The 19,355-nt window shown below is 46.2% G+C and overlaps 1 protein-coding gene across 2 annotated transcripts; it reads left to right on the top strand.

Annotated features, from left to right (window-relative positions):
* Window positions 1-2,123: 2,123 nt before the first annotated feature.
* Window positions 2,124-17,407, top strand: tada2a (transcriptional adaptor 2A). 2 transcript variants are annotated; one of them, XM_030109037.1, is made up of 15 exons: window positions 2,124-2,263; window positions 2,667-2,773; window positions 4,046-4,105; window positions 4,176-4,267; window positions 6,610-6,767; window positions 7,841-7,929; window positions 8,197-8,269; window positions 8,355-8,418; window positions 10,963-11,006; window positions 13,875-13,985; window positions 14,427-14,498; window positions 14,700-14,832; window positions 15,202-15,245; window positions 15,503-15,582; window positions 16,846-17,407. In XM_030109037.1, exons 1-15 carry the CDS (start codon window positions 2,239-2,241, stop codon window positions 17,029-17,031), a joined length of 1,338 nt encoding a protein of 445 aa, XP_029964897.1. In that variant the 5' UTR covers window positions 2,124-2,238; the 3' UTR covers window positions 17,032-17,407. The 2 variants fall into 2 exon arrangements, with proteins under 2 accessions (XP_029964897.1, XP_029964898.1); XM_030109038.1 differs by lacking the exon at window positions 16,846-17,407 and having other exon boundaries at window positions 15,360-15,545.
* Window positions 17,408-19,355: the final 1,948 nt, after the last annotated feature.

The following is a 19,355-nucleotide window of genomic DNA, read 5'->3' as shown; positions in this document are numbered from 1 at the left end:
AAATCAGGAAATAGTTTTTTCTTTTTATTGTGTGAGCATTTGCATCATGCCTTTGCCTTTTATATCTTGTTCTTTTTTTAAAACAAAATCCACAGTTATACAATAGTCGACCGTCTCTTTGTTCAGATGTCAGTTTTGTTATAAAGGATGTTTCTGGCTGAAGTGATAAAAATAAAACTTTTGGACTAAATGGCCTTGAATTTTAAAGCACAGGGTTTTTTTCTCACATGCTGAGGCAGAAACGTCCACTTCAGCAGCACTTACACCAAACCAAACAGTTTTATTGCTCCGCATACTTTCAAGTGTTTTCACAGAGAGGTCAGTTCATATGTGATTCACACCCTGATTCATTTTATTCAACATCCTGGGGACAGAGTAAAAGTGCTTTATCTTTTGTTTTGTAATATTATTTAAAATAAAAATAAAAAAAGATCCAACTTCTTTAAACTTTAATATGTTAACAAAATCATAAACAGATGTAAAAGTTCCAAATTGGAAATGCATTAAAAATGATGACTCATCTTCATATCTGCACATTAAATTTCAGAAACATGAGAAATGAGATGTCGTCTTCACATGCAGCCGGTCTTCTAGCAGCCGTGGTTTTTGGGATGGGACGTTTAGCCCTCTCAACATTCTGCAGAGGTTTTTATGTCACATACTTTCAGTCATAAAGTCCACATCTCGCAGAGACAAAAGCTTCAGTGTTTATATGGAGCTTCATAAGAGCACAGGGGGGAAATTTGGCTTCATCCACGCAGCACTCACACGGCAAACCGTCACACTGAAATGAGAAGTTCCCCTTTTAAAGATAAATAAATCATATCGCTCTCATGGGCGTGTTAAACAAACTCTGACAGTGAGCTGGAGATTCCTCTGAGGGAAAGTGCTGCTGTCCCCTCCTTTCTGTGTTTTCATGCACAGTCTGCCGGACGGCCACTTTGTCGTTACTCATGGATCTGCATCGCTCGGGGCTCTCAGGCCCGCTGAGTCTCTCCCCAGAGGTCAGACGCAGCCCCGCGGGGTCGGCACGCGCGATGCAGCGTACGCAACTGAACGCACATGTCACTGCGAATTGTCCTCAATGAGAGGGCCGAAGGTAGCAAGAGGAAAGGAGAACACACACAGTTTCACCCCAATGTGCACTTCGGTAGCGGAACTAAAGCCCTATTATGGGTTCATAGCTCTTGTGGAATGAATTCTATTTAGATTTGACAAATAACATGAAGCACATAGCCTAATCCTTTGGCACTGAGTGGAATAAAAGCCAAATGTCAGAGGGATTAAATTCTTCATACAAGGCAACTAAGGTAAAGTGATAGGCCTGGTTTAACACCATTATCCTGATGCTCACACTGCTGCCAGCTTGCTGCTGCTGCTGCTGCTGCTGCTGGCACATCTGCACCGGATCAGGGGTCCACTTCACTCACATCTCCACATCTCCACATTTCTCTTGTTCATGTTTCGTGGCTTTGAGTTGTGCACAGTTGCAGTTTTATGCAACAAGGCTGTCAGATGTTTGTTTTGCCATGTCTCCTGTTGTGCAAGTCACAGGGGTGGCCTCTAATTGCTGCCGTTGGCATTTGATTTGGGGGCCAAAGTTGGATGCAGTAGATGGAAAATATCAGGAACTGCAGATATTTTTATTGCTTGTTATTGCTGGAGAGAAGTATTTCTTTTTTCAGTCATTTTCAGGGCAGGCAGCACTCCTGAAAGGATTTTATGGGGGGCAAAAAGCAGCATGGGGTTGTAAATGTGCTGAATTCCCACATCCATCGTCTGTCTTTCCATTACTCAGCCTAATGCATGGAGCACACAAGGCTCAGGTGGTGGTGTATTCTGAGAGGGAGACAAAAGACTGCAAGGCGGTTGTCGCTTTCATTGAGCAAACAGTGCAACATCAACACCCTGTGGTGGCATTCAGAATGACCACACTGCCTTTTTCTCTCAGTCAATTTTGTAAAGATCAGACAAAATAACAATGAAAGACTAATTTTTCCAAGAAAATAAACTATAAAGGAGGAAAACAAGATGGATGAAACAATAATAAAGACTGATTAAGACAAAATGATGCTAAATGCCACAAAACTAGGACTAAACGAATTGAAAGACCTCATCGACCGCTCTGAGTTCGACTGGTTTTGACTTCGAAGGTGAGGTTTACTTGCGAACTCCGAAAAACAGATCGAGACAAAACATCGGTTCTGGTTTTAGTTAATCCCAAACAAACATCATAAAATGGATCGCCTGGCGTCTTTTACCAGTAAGTGTTCACATCAAGCCTCTATTAAATGTGGCCGCTGCAGTTTTTAAGATGACTCTCTGTCGCCATTTCTCTCCGTTTCTGCAGTTAGCCGCTTTAGCTGCTCTGTGCTAGCTTCGTGTTAGCATTTAGCGGCGTGTAAAAGCTTTTCTCCAGCATTACTTGACTTGTTGCTGTATTGTGTATTCTCATTTGTGTCTGAACAGTTTTTACGCTATAAGCAAAGTGCGGTAACATTCCTTCAGCTAAAGCTACAATGCAGTGAGTTGTAGTTTTGTGTGAGAATCATGTTGTTTACATCTCACTAGAAGAGCCCTTTCAGTGTTTGGTCACTTTAACCAGCCTTTTCGTGTGGAGCATTATGTAGCAGCTCACAGCTCACATGTCTTGTAACTCCTTGCAGATGATCCTTTTGATAAACCTCCGTGCAGAGGCTGTTCCTCTTACCTGACTGAGCCCTACATCAAGTGTGCAGAATGCGGACCTTCACCTTTCCTGCTCTGTCTACAGGTTAGTGTTTTCCCAGGAAATGTTATTAGAAACTGAAAAACAAGCAGCAGAAAAGAACAGAGTGGGGATCCATTAGGATGTAGTGAAATTAGGACACAAATAATAGAAAAAGATGAAATGTTTAATCTGAGGTGTCAAAATAAAGCTTGGTTCCATCCATCCCATCAGCTGGCAGGGCATGGAGCCAATCCCAGCTCACTGTGGGTGAGAGCACGGTTCACTCTGACCCTGGACAGGTCATCCATAATGTGAAATAATGATAATATTTATATTAAATGCTTAATGATTAAACATCATGGATTTTATTGTGTTTTGTAAGAGGAAAGAAAAACAATGTTGCTTTTAAACAGATACATTGTTGCCAACTCCTCAGTCAGGAAAGTTCTAAATGATGTCACCATCTAATTTGCATATCTGCTCATTTGCATATCTAGGTCAAACTGAGCTTTATTGTCAAGACCAGTGATGGGAGTAATGGTGTTAAAATAAACGGCCTTACTATTTTTAGTAACGAGTAATCTAACTAATTACTTTTTCCAGCGTGACATCATTGTTACCATTACTGTGAATATTATAATATGAGGCGCAGTTCTTTTACTACAATCCACTGCTTTCAGCTGGTTTTTCCTCCAAAGCCGGGGCCTATTGCACAAAGTAGGATTCAGACATCCAGGATGAATGACTGACCCAGGCTCATCCAGTCCTAAACCAGAGGGCTCAGGCTTACTAGTAGGATTCATCAAACAGGTGAAACCAATCCAGGATCAGAGTGATTCCTCAAAGAAACCCCCACGATCGATCACAGAATCATGGATTCACCTTGACACCCAGAGTGGCGTCCGCTCTGCTGTCTCCTCTGATGAAGCCCCACCCCCACCATCGCTCCCCCACACCGCTACACAAACACAGAGGGACAGAGAGACCGACAGCCACACACACTCACATTCACACCAGGGGCAATTCAGCACCACCAGTTAACCTCACATGTATGTTTATAGGCTGTGGGAGGAAAGCGGAGGACATACAAACTCCAAACAGGAACACACATCCTGCCTGTATTTGAAGTCATATATGACCCAACTTGGCTCTGACTGTCCATCTCAAGGCTGAGACCCACAATCACACACACCGGCAGGCCAATCAGGGTCAGCTTTTAACCAAACAAACATTAAAGTCACACACATCCGTAAAATAAACTCGTGGAAACACAAGAACACACAGAGAGGCTCTGGTTTCCCTGCTCCAGTTCAATTCAGTGTTCTTTTATTTCAGTGTTTCACTCGAGGATTTGAGTACAAGAAGCATCAGAGTGACCACAAATATGAAATTATGGTAAGTAAACCAAAGTGTCTTCATGTGAGAGGCGTTTGTCCAGCCTCACTGTTCACCTCCTCACACGCAGACGTCAGACTTCCCCGTCCTGGAGCCGGGATGGACGGCCCAGGAGGAGATGGCTCTGCTGGAGGCGGTCATGGACTGTGGCTTCGGCAACTGGTGAGTGCCGCTGCGCTTTGCTTTGGAGCTGTGAACAAACGGGATGGCTCGTAAACTTCTTCACCAACAGGAGTGATTTGATACTCGAAATGTAGGAACATACTTTGTTTTATCTCCACATTTTAATCTTCTAAGAGAAAACTCTCAGTTCCAGCTCGGTCAGTACTGCTGGTTGTTATTCCAAATTTAAAGTTACAAGTTGTAGACATGTAAAGGAAAATGAAGGGAATAAACTGTCAAAAGTAGAGTGTTTTACAGTTTTTCTCCATTGGTTTGGCTCATTTCTTGAAACCGAAATTACATTTTCAAAACAACATGGACAAATCTCCAAACTACCCTGTAACTGCTCACAACAGAACGGTATTTCTCATTCATGTCATCACATTGGAAATGTCTTAATACATGTTTCAATGTCTCAGAAAATCATTGCAAATGATTAAGCACAGTAAGGCTAGATTTAGTACAATTCCCAAGTGAATCGGTCACGTTGATCTAAACTGATTGATTGATTCTCAGTCTGATGGTTGCTCCCTGCAAAATCATCTGTTCAACTGTCAAAATTAGTCAAAAACACACACAATGCCGTCAATACCAGACATGGATGTGTTTGCATGAAGGTGAGGACAGTCAGGATGGTGAGGAGGGAGACCAGTGAAGAAGTGAGCTGTGAAACTCCAGCTTCAATTACAGTTCATTGGGCTACATACAATTTCCCTTTTTTTTTTTTTTCTTTGTTTTTATTTTGCAGTATATTGAACTCCGATGGATGGAAGTTGCTTTGTGTGTGAATAGAAATTATAACAGTTTCCTTGGAGGCATGAGAGCGATGTGTGAATCAGAACTTGAAGGTTCTTACTGTAAAATGCTTTTTGGCTTCATTTTCTTATACACAATATTTTCTGTTGGCTAAAAAACCCAAAGAAGAAAATAAAAACTATCACAGTAACCATTGTGAATGAAGCACTGGGCCCAGGCAGAAAGGTAGATGAGGGATATTTCAGTGGTCCTCTGCCCTTAATGACAAAACATCTAAACATTTTGACTGTCAGAGCTCACACAATGTCAAAGGGACAAAGCATTTTGAGGACAATGACCATTTGTTTGAGAAAGAAATTTAGTTTTTCCACCCAAGTGAACTGTTTTGGAAGAGATCTGATCTTTGACAGGTGAACCGTGTGGTTCTGCTGAACCTTCAGGTTGTTTTTGACAAGAGAACCAAGAGAACTGAGAACGTCCGGTCTGTTTTGAGAAATAAGCCGAAGCTGTTGAGAAGGATCTTTACAATTTGGAGGGTCTGACTGTTTATATGGGAAAGAAATGAAGCTTTGGAACATGAGTGAACAGTTTTGAGAGAGAGATGAGCTTTTGCTAGTGAACTATGGGGTTGAGCTGAACTGTAAGACCATTTTGCCAAATGATCTTCGAGTTTTGAAAATGTAATTTCAGTTTCAAGAAATGAGCCGAACCAATGGAGAAAAACTGTAAATGAATTGTACAGAGGGGTTTGTTTTTTGGGGGGGATTTTTTACATTTTTATTTCACTGGACTGAACTCATCTGTTCCTCAGAAACTCTCTGCAATGTTTGAGGATTTCATTTCAGTCCAGACGTTGAGTTTCAGCGCCTCGGGGTTGAAACTATGAAAAGTTTAACTGCTGCTGTTTGCCCTCAAGTTAAACATTAATCATTTCAGTTAAAGGCTGAAATGTAACACTCACCACTCAATAAAGGTTCTCACTTTTTTTTTTACCTTTATGAATTTCACTATTAAGACTTTAATGTTATTGATTGAACGACGATGTTAAACAGAAGGGACTTTTTTTTTTCAGTTTCACACGTTTCTTTAATTTTGATCCAGAACATCAGGTGATTGAATGCACACCTGAAAGCTGATTGTTTTTCATTCCAGTGAGGGTTTCTGCCTCATTAAAAAGTTTAAAATGAAAAGATTTTAAGTTTTTTATGTTAGTTTCAGACTATTGGGTTCTAAGGCTCAGTGTTCATGTTCACTTGAATGTAAATAAATACAACAAAATAGAATATCTGCTCTCTGTATAGAACAGGAAAGATGGATGAATTAAACTGAAGCTTCTCAGTTCAAACTTTTCCTTCACATGACATTTTTTTAATTCAGAAATGATTTAATTAATAGATCATTACAGCTACATTTATGATCCTAATCTTTTGACTTTGGCTTCATTATTCTGAATATTTCCTCAGTGTTTCTCATCGTGATAAAAACCAAATAACGTCAGATCATTTGAGAGAATAGACAACAGGTTAACAGATTGTGAAGGTAAGCCGTCGTCTCCACTGAGCTGCTGTTTGATTCGTCGTCCTCAGGCAGGATGTGGCCTATCAGATGCGCAGCAAAACCAAAGAGGAGTGTGAGAGCCACTACATGAAGAACTTCATCAACAACCCGCTCTTCTCCTCCACCTTACTCAGCCTGCGCAAAACGAAAGACTATCGCTACGCAGAGGGAGCCATCCCCTTTAAACGTAAGCACCTGGAGGTTCTTCTTCACGACAGTCCGAACGGCTCCTCTTTTAGATGTGTACAGACGCCGCAGCAGCGGAGGAGCGGCTTGTCTTTCAATCAAGTGAGAATTCAAAATTCAAGTGTGCAGTGATGCTAGAAAAATCTGTCATCTCTCTCAAGTTTAAGCTGAATGTAAGGTAGCTAAAATGTAGAATCTTCCAATTACAAGGATTCATATTTGAATGTTTTAAAAAAATGCATCGTTAAATTCAGATATCTGAACATGTAGAGGAGTTGATCCAGGAGAGACTGAAGGAGGAGCAGCTTCTCTCCAAACTGCTTCTTTACCTCCATGTGGACCAAACAGCTAAACAGATGGCGGCCTGTAAATATCTGAGCTGCCGGACCATCATGAAGGATTCAGTTCTGTCCTAAACTCAGCTTTGCTGAAGTCATCAGAGTGAAAATATATGAAACGTTTGAATTCTTTAATATTATTGTAAATCTTCTAAACTTTGCTGGCGTAGAACTGATCCTGTTTAAGATAGAAAATATTTTCACACTGAATACTGTTTCTCTTTTCTCTTTTGAGTAGAGGGACGAAAATCAACTCTTCTCGCCTCCATTTCTGAGCATGATTTAAATTAATCACATTATTTCAGCTTACAATTTTAAAACTATTTGTGGGGAAAAAAAACTATGATACAAGAAGAGATAGAAAGCCAGATAGATTTATATAAACCATCCAGAAAAAGATACATTTTGTTTATTTACAATTCAGATAAATGAGAAATTGACTTCACAGATACAATAGAGAGACAAACCTCTGAATATAGTCGAGGAAATGAAACTGTCCGGCTTGAGGCTCGATGCCAGACAGTTGGACGGACGCAGCTGCTGAGTCAGAGTTGTCACGTCTCCTCTCTGGCTCCAGGTCTCCATCTGCCGCCCGGTTTGAGCTCACCACTCACTTTCACCGACTCCGGAGTCAGTGCCAGCTCGGAACCGGTGCCACAAATGTCAGTGTAAATGTTACAGAAGCGAGTCTCTCGGAAGTGAAATCTGCTGTTCTCTTCCTTTTCTGGTGGCGCAGCCAGCGACGACCCCCCTCGGCCCACGTTCGACTCGGTGCTGTCCCGAGACATGGCTGGATACATGCCTGCCCGAGCAGACTTCATGGAGGTGAGCGATACTCTGCGTACGTGCGTGTGCGTGCGTGCGCGCGTGCGTGCATGCCAGTGTTGCCTGTCGACACCACTAAATCGGCGGGCCGCCACTAGAGGGCTGGATATTACCTGTTATTGAAACAGTGACTCATGCCGGTGTTGAGTGATTCATCTCGCCGCTCGCTTCGCTTCGCCTCATGAATTGTTCATCGTCCTCTGGAGACGTTTGAACTTCCATCCAGCGGAAAGATTGTGGAAATCATTTTCCCCCCCTTTGACGCAGGAGTTTGACAACTATGCAGAGTGGGACCTGAAAGACATCGACTTCGTGGACGATGACTCAGACATCCTGCACGGTGCGTCCAGCTATCGCCCGTCTTGCTTTCAGACACAGACGTGCAGCGAGCCACGCCCTCACGTGTCACATGTTCTCCTTTTCAGCGCTGAAGCTCGCTGTTGTCGATATTTATCACTCACGATTAAAGGAGAGACAAAGAAGGAAGAAGTAAGTCTTTTTTTTTCCTCTTTAATTTGTGAAGCGTCTGTTGATCACGCTGTAACGCTGCCAGTCTGCCAGCAGATGGCCTCAGAAGCTTCTCCACTGACCTCCAGGAACCCTCAACTCCCTCACGTGCTTCTTTATGCTCTCAGGTTGAATAAATGCATCTCGGAGTGAATTAAAATCTACGAGCCAGACGCTTCCAAAGCCCCGTCTGCGGCCTCTGTGTTAATACCTGCAACATGCAGATGTATTCATGAGTTCTAATCCAAACCTTCATTATTCTGTTGAAGGCTCTCAGGAGCCTCGGTCTGTCACAGAGTCAGCAGCCTGGTTATTATTGAATATTCAAGCCTTTTTTCTTTCAGGCTCTCGTGACAAACGGCACACAGCCGTTCGGGGTGCGAAAACCCCGGTTCGAACCCCGAATGTTACTGGAAACGGGGGGGAGTGTGTCGGTGCGTCGGTCCCCAGGCGAGGAGCTCGGGTTTAGGCTGACAGGGCGAGCAGGAGAGACTGGAGGGTCGCTCCGAAGCGACTCCTGTTTCTGCTGGCAGCCTGTGTCCAGTTGAAACCAGTCCAGACTGGTACGACGGTCCGGCTTCTGGAATGGTTTGTTTTCAGGTGATGATAAATAAGAGAGCCTTAATTTAACATCTCCACTCATCATTGAGTTTGATCAGCTGGTTAGTACAAGACACTGAGCTTCGCAGTCGTCACAGATGATGCTTTTGTTGCACAATAACCTCATTTTTTCTTCGTTTTTCTTTTTTTTAATCACAGTTTGGGTCGTTAGATTTCCGGTCGTTGTTACGTATCTTGCTCTGACAGATCTGTGTTTTCAGTTCAGCGCAGCGGTGGTTTTTTTCCTGACGTACGCTCATCGCGAGGCGGTCCTCCGGCCTCTGAGCAGAGTGGAGCTTTCAGTCGGTGCTCTTCACAAACCGCCCCGTGTTTTAATGCGACTGAGGGTTTGAGGGACGGCGGACGCCTCCCTGCATCGTGCGCGGTTAGAATAAATTATGAGAGGAGTTTATGTCTGTTTACCTTCGCTCTCTTTGAAGACAGTGGTCGGTTTCCAGAGCCTCCTGCTGGCTGCCGTTGCTGGAAAGCCGCGCTGCTGCACAGCCGTCACTAAATCAGCTCTAACGAGTGGCAGCTCCGCGGGCCGGGCGCGAACGGCATGTCAGGCTGGACCGGCATGTGTGTTTCCCCCCCCCCTCAGGAATCCCAGCAGCCGTTTTTATCCCGGCTGACCGAGGGGCTGTCAGGGAGGCCTGAGCTCTGCCCCTCAGCCTCTCATCCGGTCGTTTGAGCTGCAGCCTGTTGGTCCTGGTGTTGATCTAATCTCAGGAAAGGAGCTGAATCTTCTAGTCGCTTCCGACGGAGATGCAGGGAATGTGTGAAGGACTGAAGTGAAGGGAAATTCAAAATGTGACAGAGAAGCCTCAGAAACACGTGAACTGTGGGAGTGCGGCGCCAGGTTTCAGAAAAACAGCCCTGGATTTATGAGGTTCAAATTGAATTCTATAAAACTCCAAGAACGAGTCGTAGAATAAGCTATATGAAATGTGCAAATAGGAATTAAAGGATGAAGTAAAGATTCACCTGCAGAACACCTGGGTAACAGAATCCAGGAAAGGTTGATTCTATTGTTTCACAAAGCTAATCCTGTCTTATCAGTGCGTTATGTTAAAACTCTAAAAAAAAAAAATGTATATTTTATAGAATAAACCTCCTGACAGCTTAGCGACTGTGTAGAGATGTTTAATTCTCCTCTCTGGTTTACAGCGGCTCACTCCTCACTGTGCTCCAACGTTTAAACACATACTGAACCAGGGAGGGACTACTGCTCGTACATATCCATGAACGCCGACACATCGCCGCTTCGTCGTCTCCAAACAGACGTCGGCTCTCGTCCCCCTGCCGCACTCCCAGCGTGTCCTTGAGAACCTCGCCGTGAAGGCGGACTGGAAATACTCTGGGCCGTCAGTTTATTGAGTGCAGCTCCCTCACATTAATCCAGTCTAATAAAACAGCCGTGCAATAAATCCTCGCAAAGGTTAGGAGACTGAAAATAGTTTAAAGAGCTGCGATGGCGCTGCGGATCCCGGTGGAAGGTGCTCAGTCCCGGCTCCCTCCAGTCACCGGCGTTAAAGACTCGTAAAAGCAGCTCCTGTCAGGGTGACGCAAGAAAACCCAGCTGCCAGAAATCTGGAAGGTGGGATTTGAAGGGTGTGTTTTCGGAGTTTGGGGTGTCTGGAGAAGTGGCCGGGGTTTCTGGAGCTTCCAGTGAACAGTGGTGGTGAAGTTTAGAGAAGCGTCAGTGAAACACAGTCCAGCTCAGCAGCACCTTTCATTTCCTCACGTTAAGTGTAAATTGTCCTAATTTATTCCTGAAAGAGTGTGTGTGTGTGTGGATACACACTCCGTTCCTGGTTTTATTTCCATGCTTTGCACTCCGGGGTTCATGCCAGAGCTGTGTGTGTTGAAGAAGGCAGCGAGTGTAAACGACCTGCAGCAGTAACCAGAATGTCCTGTGTCTTCCAGGATAATCCGGGACCACGGATTGATCAACCTGCGGAAATTTCAGCGTGAGTCCAGCCCTGAGATCCGTCTGAATCCTGGCTGCAGCCAGGCTCCTGCGCCGTAGCGGCCGGCGTTAACGCAACTTTCCCTGCTCTGCTGTTTTTTAAATGTTGAAAGGAAAGCTTGTTTAGTGCAGGTGTGTGTGTGTGTGTGTGTGTGTGTGTGTGTGTGTGTGTGTGTGTGTGTTCAGGTTGGAGGAGTCAGATACTGTGATCTGAAGCGTCTGGGTATTTGGTGGAATGGTTTCATTGTTCGTGGATCTGGAAAGTCGCTTTATCGTCAGAATTATTGGAAGCATTGATCGGGACGTCGCCGCTCGCCGTGTTGATTCTGTGACGTGTTTTGTTTTTTTGTTTGGCCCGGCCGTCGAAGCGGCTTTAATCGTCCTCCGCGAGCTGTCACGGGATTAATGCAGCGAGGGGGGGTTCATCCCTCCACACCCCACCTGGCTAATCACACTGTTTATTTATGTCTCCTGCCCCCCCCCCCCCCCCCCCCCCCCCCCCCCCCCCCACTATCGCTCTCTCCGGTCCTTCAAGACAAAAGGGAACTCAGCGTAGCTGTAGAGCTGCAGACCGGTTGTCATGGAGACTGTCAAAGTGTGTGTGTGTGTGTGTGTGTGTGTGTGTGTGTCAGCTCTCAGCATCATGTCTGAGTGGCTGCTGCAGGCAGACTGACCGCTGCCTCCGCTGTTGTTTCTGTTGCTGTTGTTGTTGTTTGAGCGCCGTCGTCCGTCCCGTTCGTCTCGTTGAGCGGTTCAGACCGGAGCCGTGTTGCCGTGAAACCACACAAACGTCCAGCGTCGCCACGGTGATCCCAATCAACACCGGCCCGAGAGTTCTGCCCGAGATGGCAGCTGCTAATTAGAGCTCACACGCTGGAGTCTTGACACACACACACACACACACACACACACACACACACACACACACACACACACACACACACACACACACACAGAGCAGCATCCCTCCCCGGCTTTAACCCTCGCCTGTTACTCGGCAACAGGGCCGCTGCCTCCAGACGAGGCGCCAGGCTCTGGAGTGTGTGTTTGCTGCCAGAGTGAGTGGACTGTGGCGAGCGCACCTCAGCGGAGCGTCGCCGCGACAAATCACAAGGACGCTCCTGATGCTTCATCCGCTTTTATCAAGTCCAGCGTGTCTCAGCCGGACGGTCTCCTCACACTTTCAACCTGACTCTAATTTGGAAAAGGAAAACAAACGAAGCTGCATGTCGAACACACCTGTCGCCTCGCGGTCGGGGGGAAAAACCAGCTGTTGAGTCGGTCTGTTTTCAGTAGCTGTTGGGTATTCAGAGGAACTCATCGTTTCGAAGGTGTATGTTTTTTTGAGGCAGAAATGCCAAAAATGAGCCTTTTTCTTTCCCCTGTGGGAGGAATTACAGGACTTCTCTTCATTGTTCGTGGCGTTAAACTGAGATTCTTCTATTCTTGAAGTGTTGCTTGGAAAAAAAAAATCAGCGATATGAGGGTGAAACTTCAGCTGTGGGGTTTTAAAATTGACTCTTTTTTTTTAAATGGAACATTAATTAAAGGAAATACTCTCCAGGCGAGTTTTCCAGGATGAGAGAGTGTACATTAGAAGAAATGAGCTGTTTTTCATAATTATGATTTAGTTATTTATTAATTGACAAATTGTGATCAAGTTCAACTCAGTAAGTCTGCAGTAATGAAAGAATGAGCTCTAATTGATGGCATTTGTTTTGCACACATCGGTATAAAACAGGTGAAAGGGATCAATAGAAATGTCATATTTAATTACTGCCTGCAGGACGTAATCCTCTGCTGGAGGCTCTTTTAATGATATAATCTTATTGTGCGGCTGTGTTTTAATGGCGCGGAGGTAAAAATGGCACAAGCTGTTAATCTCAGAGAATTCTAATAAATGTCCAGCTGCAGCCGGATAAGCATCCGATCAGGTGTTTCCACACACCGCAGACCTGCTGTGGACTGCTTCAGTCTGATTATTATAATCAATGAGGACAAACCCTTAATGTTGAACATTCCAGTGTTGAGATACACAACATGCCTGCAGCTCAACATTTGGTGAAAAGTAGCAGAATTGAATTAAATGAATGTTTTTGCAGCTGCAAAAACATTCATTTAATTCACTTCTGCTACTTTTCATCAAATACTGAGCTCAGGACATGTTGTGCACCAACAATCAAAGTCTTGTTTTTATGGGAAACAGATCAGTCCTCATATCATCTGAAAGGGAAACAACCAGCAAGCAGCCGTCGCCCGAAGAAGCATCAGATTAGTGAAGTGAAGTGAAGCCCTGTAACGTCCATTATTTATGCCGCTCTCTTGCTTTTTGATGATCATCGCGTGATAATATGGAATTATGAAGAATCGATTGGTCAGGTGTCGGTGCATCAAGTTGAATTAAACATCCAACATTCCCAGAAGACACTTCTAAATGGAGTTCACATAAATAAAACGCTCATCTGCTTATTAACCAATGAAGCCAAAGACTCTGAATGTAATTTAATGTGTTCTCCTGTTTCATAATTCTGGCTTGAGCAGATTATAAAACTCTTAAAACTGAGTGTTTGTAACGATTCCTTCATCTTGATTAGAGCGACATAATATCCTCTCTGATTTATCAGCGGAGCATCTTCAGCATGCAGACAGTTTTCATTCCTACAGATTCAAAAGGACTGAATTTCACAAAAAGTGATTTATTCACACAGAATTGTAAGATGAGCCAATTAAAAGGCTTTTATATGATTGAGAGCGCCGCTTGCTCCCTGATAACACCTGACTGGCAGCGTCTCTCTCAAGCATCCTGGGCGCCGCGGCGGCGGCGGCGGCGGCGTCTGCTCACCCGCCTCTCTCCTCTCCCCCCCGGCAGTGCTGGAGCGATGCTACCCGAAGGAGGTGCAGGAGCTGTACGACGCCATGCGGCGCTTCGCCCGGGTGGTCGGACCCACCGAACACGACAAGTTCATCGAAAGCCACGCGCGTTAGTATCTGTCCGCCGGTGTCCCGCCGCCCTCACGCATCCTTCACAGCGTCTGGGAAATGAAGTTTCTGTAGTTTGGGTTTAGCTTCTGAGTGATTCCACCTCTTTTCCAAAGGAGTTTTTCCTCATTTGAGCCAAAAAAAAAACTCACAGTTTTTCCTCTCCACTCATGGGTTTTGTGCCAAACCATTTACTTGCTCTGTTGCCGAGCAACAAACAGACCCACCAAGAAGTTGTGGACTTTGAAGAGATATTCGAGTGCAGAAAGCCCACAGAAGATCCTGAGATTTACCAGAATAACATCTGTGTTAACTGGCGACCGGCAGGACTGAGCCGACCTGATCTGAGCTCCTCGTGACGCTGTTGTGGCCTAAAAAACGCTGCTGCAGCTGTGTGAGTTCCATTTGCATTTAACCGGCTTCACCTTTCCTCCCCTTGCAGTGGAGTTCGAGCTGAGGAGGGAGATCCGCCGGCTGCAGGAGTACAGGAGAGCGGGGATCAAGTCCTTCTGCAGTCCGTCAACTTTCACCTTTTTCCTCCTCTGGCTGGATAAGACGTAGTTTTAAAGTTTCTCGCATAAATCAGGAAAAAGTCTCTTTGTTCTTTATAGACAAGTGTGAGATACAAAATGTGTGTGTAGAGCTGCGCTTGCAGGCGATCGCTGATCATTTGGAAAGTGTTGGTAGTTTGAATCCTGTGATTCCGTCCCGTCAGGCGCGAAGGTGTACGAGCGGGTGAAGCGGATGCGTGAGGACGAGCGGCGGAAGAGGACCATGCTGTGCGACGTGCTGCAGTACATCCAGGACGGCCGGGCCTGTCAGCAGTGGCTCAGCAAGCAGGCGGCCATGTGAGGCTCCGTCCGCCCGGGCGGCGTCCGCGGTGGAGGAGGGACGCGCAGCGAGGCGCCCGGATCGCTGAGCACCCCTCTTCCACCGCAGACTCTCCGCTATTTTTAGTCTCTGCAAAGTGCCGCTCCTCATGAAGCCTCGTCTTTGGGTTTCAACCAAGCGCTTCTAATTATTCTACTTGACAACAAACAAACAAAAAAAAAAAAACCAACATGAATTGCCATGATTCATCCTGTTTGGATTCTGGAGCGAACACAGAACAGAGAGGCTGTGGAAGTGGGACACTGTGTGTGTGTGTGTGTGTGTGCGTGCGTGTGTGTGTGTAAACAGGCTTGTGGAGGTAATAACGCTCCTCTCTGTGCTCGCAGCGACGCAGGCATCACCCCGGCAGTCACCACCATCACCGTGTCAGGTAGGCGGCGTGTCTCCGGCACGTTGAAGCTCACACTCCTCCATAAACACACTCGGCCCCGACATGCATGTTTACCTGGCTGATTTCTCCCTCCCCTCCCCCTCACCTCCGGAGCTCTCCTCCGCTTTGATTCAGCTTGTCGGCTGTAAACATTTGCCCGCCCGTCCATTCCCAGCAGAGGAGCGAGTGTGTCGCGGCGCCGCTGCCGGCGTTGTCTGATCGCTGTTGTTTGTTGTGTGTTGGCCTGGCGTTGGCAGCAACAGGCCGGCGGAGCGCCCCTCCTCTCAACCTGACCGGCCTGCCGGGGACGGAGAAGCTGAACGAGCGGGAGAAAGAGGTGCGAGACACAGCTGTCTGTTCATCACCCACCAAACACTTTCATCCTTCATCTCCTTCTTGTTGGTTTCCCGGTTGAGACCTGACGGCTTCCACTGATGTTGACATTAATCAAAGCAAAAGGAGAAATCAGGCTTAAAAATTCAAACTTTCAGCGTTTTCACCGGCTACAATATGTGTAGCTACTTTCATTCAGGTGAATTCAGGAGCTAGAAACGGGCATCTCCAGGGACTGCTACCTGTTTTCCACCCATTTTTATTAAAAGTTTTTCTAACTGGCACCATCAGAAGCTGTGCTGCCGTTACCATGGAAACAGGTGAACCGGCTGAGCCTCCACTACAGCTGTTTACGTTTCCCACCGCGTCACAGCAGAGTCAACACTGGACGGTTTAATCACGGCCGTAGTGACGCGTGCGTGCGTGCGCGCGTTGCGTGCGTGTGAGGAATATGCTCTATGGTCTTTAAAAAAAGAAATGAATTCAACAGCGAGGATGAGAAGAAGCTTCAGGAAAGCGGTGATGAACTGCTGACAGTCAGAAACGCTGTGAATCAGTCTGAAAATGTTTACTTCACACCTGCAGTTAAAGCAACACTAAGGAACTTTCAGTTTCCGTTGATTTTGGCGGCGCCAGTGGACAAAAGCGGTAGTGTTTTGCCTGAACAAATACTACAGTTCCCATGAGGACTAGTGCGTGGCGTCATAAAATGCTGCTCCGGTTGGCGCGCTGTAGGACTGAACTCGCCTGCATTTGTTTCCAGTGGCTGTGTGAAGGACGGATAGCGACGAGGTAATAGATCTAATGGTGGCTAAACGATGTTATATCATAATGTGACGCATGCCGTGTGCAGGGTTCCTACCACCCTCCTCACAGTTTCTTAGTCCAAGTGAAAGCAATACTGACGCCCTCAGCCCGTGACAGAGGGGTCATTCAACTCGTTGTAAGTCGATGTATCATCACAAAAGATATTAAAATGTTTTATTAAGGTTGAAAAGTTCCTTAGTGTCGCTTTAAATCAGGATGAATCAGGATCAGTTCAGAGAAATAGTCACTGCTGTTCCGAGGGCCAGATGTGCGTCTGTACAGATGTTTTCACGGCTGCTCCTTGTTCAGGGTTCAGCTCTTTCTCGTCATCAGCGTCTCTTCTTTTCCCGTATTCGTGACCTTGAGGCGGTTAAGCGATCATCGCCGCGTTTCACTCGGCCGCGCGGAGACGAGCGGCGCGGGAAAGTTGAGCTCACGCCGCTGTTCCTCCCGTCTGCAGCTGTGCCAGGTGGTGCGCCTGGTGCCGGGCGCCTACCTGGAGTACAAGCAGGCGCTGCTGAACGAGTGCCGGCGGCAGGGCGGGCTGCGGCTGGCGCAGGCCCGGGCGCTCATCAAGATCGACGTCAACAAGACCCGGAAGATCTACGACTTCCTGATCAAAGAGGGCCACATCACCAAGGCGTAGGAGCGCCGGGGCCCTCCACAGGGGCGGCGCCGCACCCACAGGCTGCCTCTGTTTTATCAAGTGTTCTCATATCATGTTGTTTCTTAATACAAAGTATTAAAATGTTTGTATAATTCTGTCAGGTGGACAGAAACTCCTTTTAAAAGATAAAGTATTCAGTTCTCAAGCTGTCATGTTTTAAAAGTAATGATGACGACGATGATGTCCAGTTAGTGTGTTTTCAACATGTCCTGTAGTTTTCTGTAATTATTGTAAAATTAAAGAAGATATTGTGGACAAACCCTGAGTTGTGTTCTGAAGACGTGTGTGTTTTTCCCTCAGGTGTTTTTAGACTTTGCTCCAGCGACAGCCTGCAAACAGGAAACTTAACTCGTCTCTATTGACGCCTCGTCGGGGCTTTGTTAAGCTGGACGACTCATTTCCTCACATTTCTGTCATAACCGAAGTATTCTAAATAAATAAAAATCAGCACAATAGTAGCGCTTCTCAAATCAATATTCTTTTGTACTTGTAGCTTAGCTCCACCAGCAGGGACAAAAACATGTTTGACTTCAAGTCGATTTTTCGTCAGCGGCTTTATAAAAATATCAGTTTGTGGTTTTTAAGGAAAGGAAACTTTGTGGATCATCAGCAGAGAAACGACAGAAGCTTCGTCAAACGGTTGCAGTCAGACTGTTATAAAGACGTGATTCTGTTGAGAGTGGTTTTATTGTTATCAGAGGAAAGTGTGACGCACTTCAGTGACGGTCTGGGTTTTCAGCCTCAGAGCAGATTTGAACGTCGGCCTCATGAAGCCTGTTTTGTTTCTCGGTGTGAGTTTTCTGGAGTCTTCAGAGGAGCGTGTTGCTCGGCGGGTCTCAGACGGGCCCGTCGGAGCAGAGAGCAGCCGATTCATGATAACGGAGCTGAGATCCGGTGCAGCAGGATTCAGGGGGATGTGGAGGGAAGACGCTTCTTTATGTGCGCGGCGTCAAATCAGAGCTCAGGCAAGCGAGAAGCTGCAGAGTCGAATCCCTGCTTTCATAACGTCCCGCTTTCCCGGCATCAAGACGGAGCATCAGCTCCAGGAAAACCCAATAACCCGACTCTGACGAGCCCCGTCTGGTCTGAGGTCAGGAGGCCAGAAACCCCCAAAACTCTCCGACCTCTCTCTTTGTTTTACTGTAAACATGAAGGTTATTTTGCAGTGCGTCAGGTTTGGAGCAGCAGAGAGAGTAAACTGGGATTTGGGATTTGATTGGTTTGAACACATGAACAAATGCGAAGTGAATTTCTGGATTTAAAGGAATCCACTGCTCCTGCAGGGCTGCAGAGCTCCTCTGCCTCAGTGTGTTCATCATCTGCTGCAGTCAAGACTTTCAGATCATCGTACAAATCACTTAATATATTCAGATCATAACAACTTAGTTTCTGTGAAGGGAAGCAGGTTCTTTGGTGTGTGTTGGATTTTCAGGTCGTGAAATGGACAGACTGATGCCAGCTCTCCCTTTAATATCCAACTATACACTTGAATTAAACATTGTGAAACACAAATCATTTCATGACTCATGGAATGCGGATATTCTCGGGTTTTTCTTGCGACGCAGCATTTTGTGTCAGTTACCATGAAAAGCAAGCCGAGATGTGAGACGGCGGAGCAGTGACTTTGTGTTTTGCAGCAGGTGTGTGTTCCTGTCTGCTGGTCAGACCCCACCTGTTCCCCGTGTCTGGGTGGCGCCCGGCGTGGCGCCGGCGTGGCAGGGGCAGCAGATGGAGCAGATGTCGGCGTCGGTAGATGCAGCGTTTCTCCAGCCGCCCACTCCCCGCCGCCTGCTTCCTCCAGAGCCGCTTCCTCCATCCACGCCACGAGACACACAGCACAGCCTGACACACTCCGCTCCACAGACAGCAGCCATGAATCAGCATCTGATCAGGATCCGCTGAAACAAACACAGGATATAAGCAGCTGTGACAGGATGACTCCATGAAGCATTTCACTCCACAGCAAATTAGTCTTAATGTAAAACAGCTGTGATTCTGGGTTTCGTGGTCGTTTGAGTCTCACGACTGAGTTTTCATTCCTGCCCAGCCTCAAACAGATTGATTAAAAGTCTGTCAGACAGTATTGTTCAGCCGATAAAAACAAGAAGCTGCATTAAACACTGAAGCCGCTGACAAGAGGACGAAACATGGAGGAATGGCTGCAGAACACGCAGAGCAAACGACCAAAAAACACGACGGACACACTTTGAAACAACACGGATGAGAACTCTAAAGAAATACCATTTTTAACTTGCAGCTTGGACGAAGATTATTTAGACAGGGCTGTATCTGAGCAGGAAGTT

This window comes from Salarias fasciatus, chromosome 14, assembly GCF_902148845.1.
Source record: "Salarias fasciatus chromosome 14, fSalaFa1.1, whole genome shotgun sequence".
Lineage (NCBI taxonomy): Eukaryota > Metazoa > Chordata > Actinopteri > Blenniiformes > Blenniidae > Salarias > Salarias fasciatus.
This window is presented reverse-complemented; position numbering and strand designations above follow the sequence as displayed.

What these genes read in the sequence shown, in the direction of transcription:
- tada2a (XM_030109037.1), top strand. Translation starts at nt 2,239, where the DNA reads ATGGATCGCCTGGCGTCTTTTACCA. An exon ending in TGACTCAGACATCCTGCACG is followed by an intron (nt 8,270 to 8,354) that starts GTGCGTCCAGCT and finishes TCTCCTTTTCAG; the next exon opens with CGCTGAAGCTCGCTGTTGTC. An exon ending in CACCACCATCACCGTGTCAG is followed by an intron (nt 15,246 to 15,502) that starts GTAGGCGGCGTG and finishes TGGCGTTGGCAG; the next exon opens with CAACAGGCCGGCGGAGCGCC.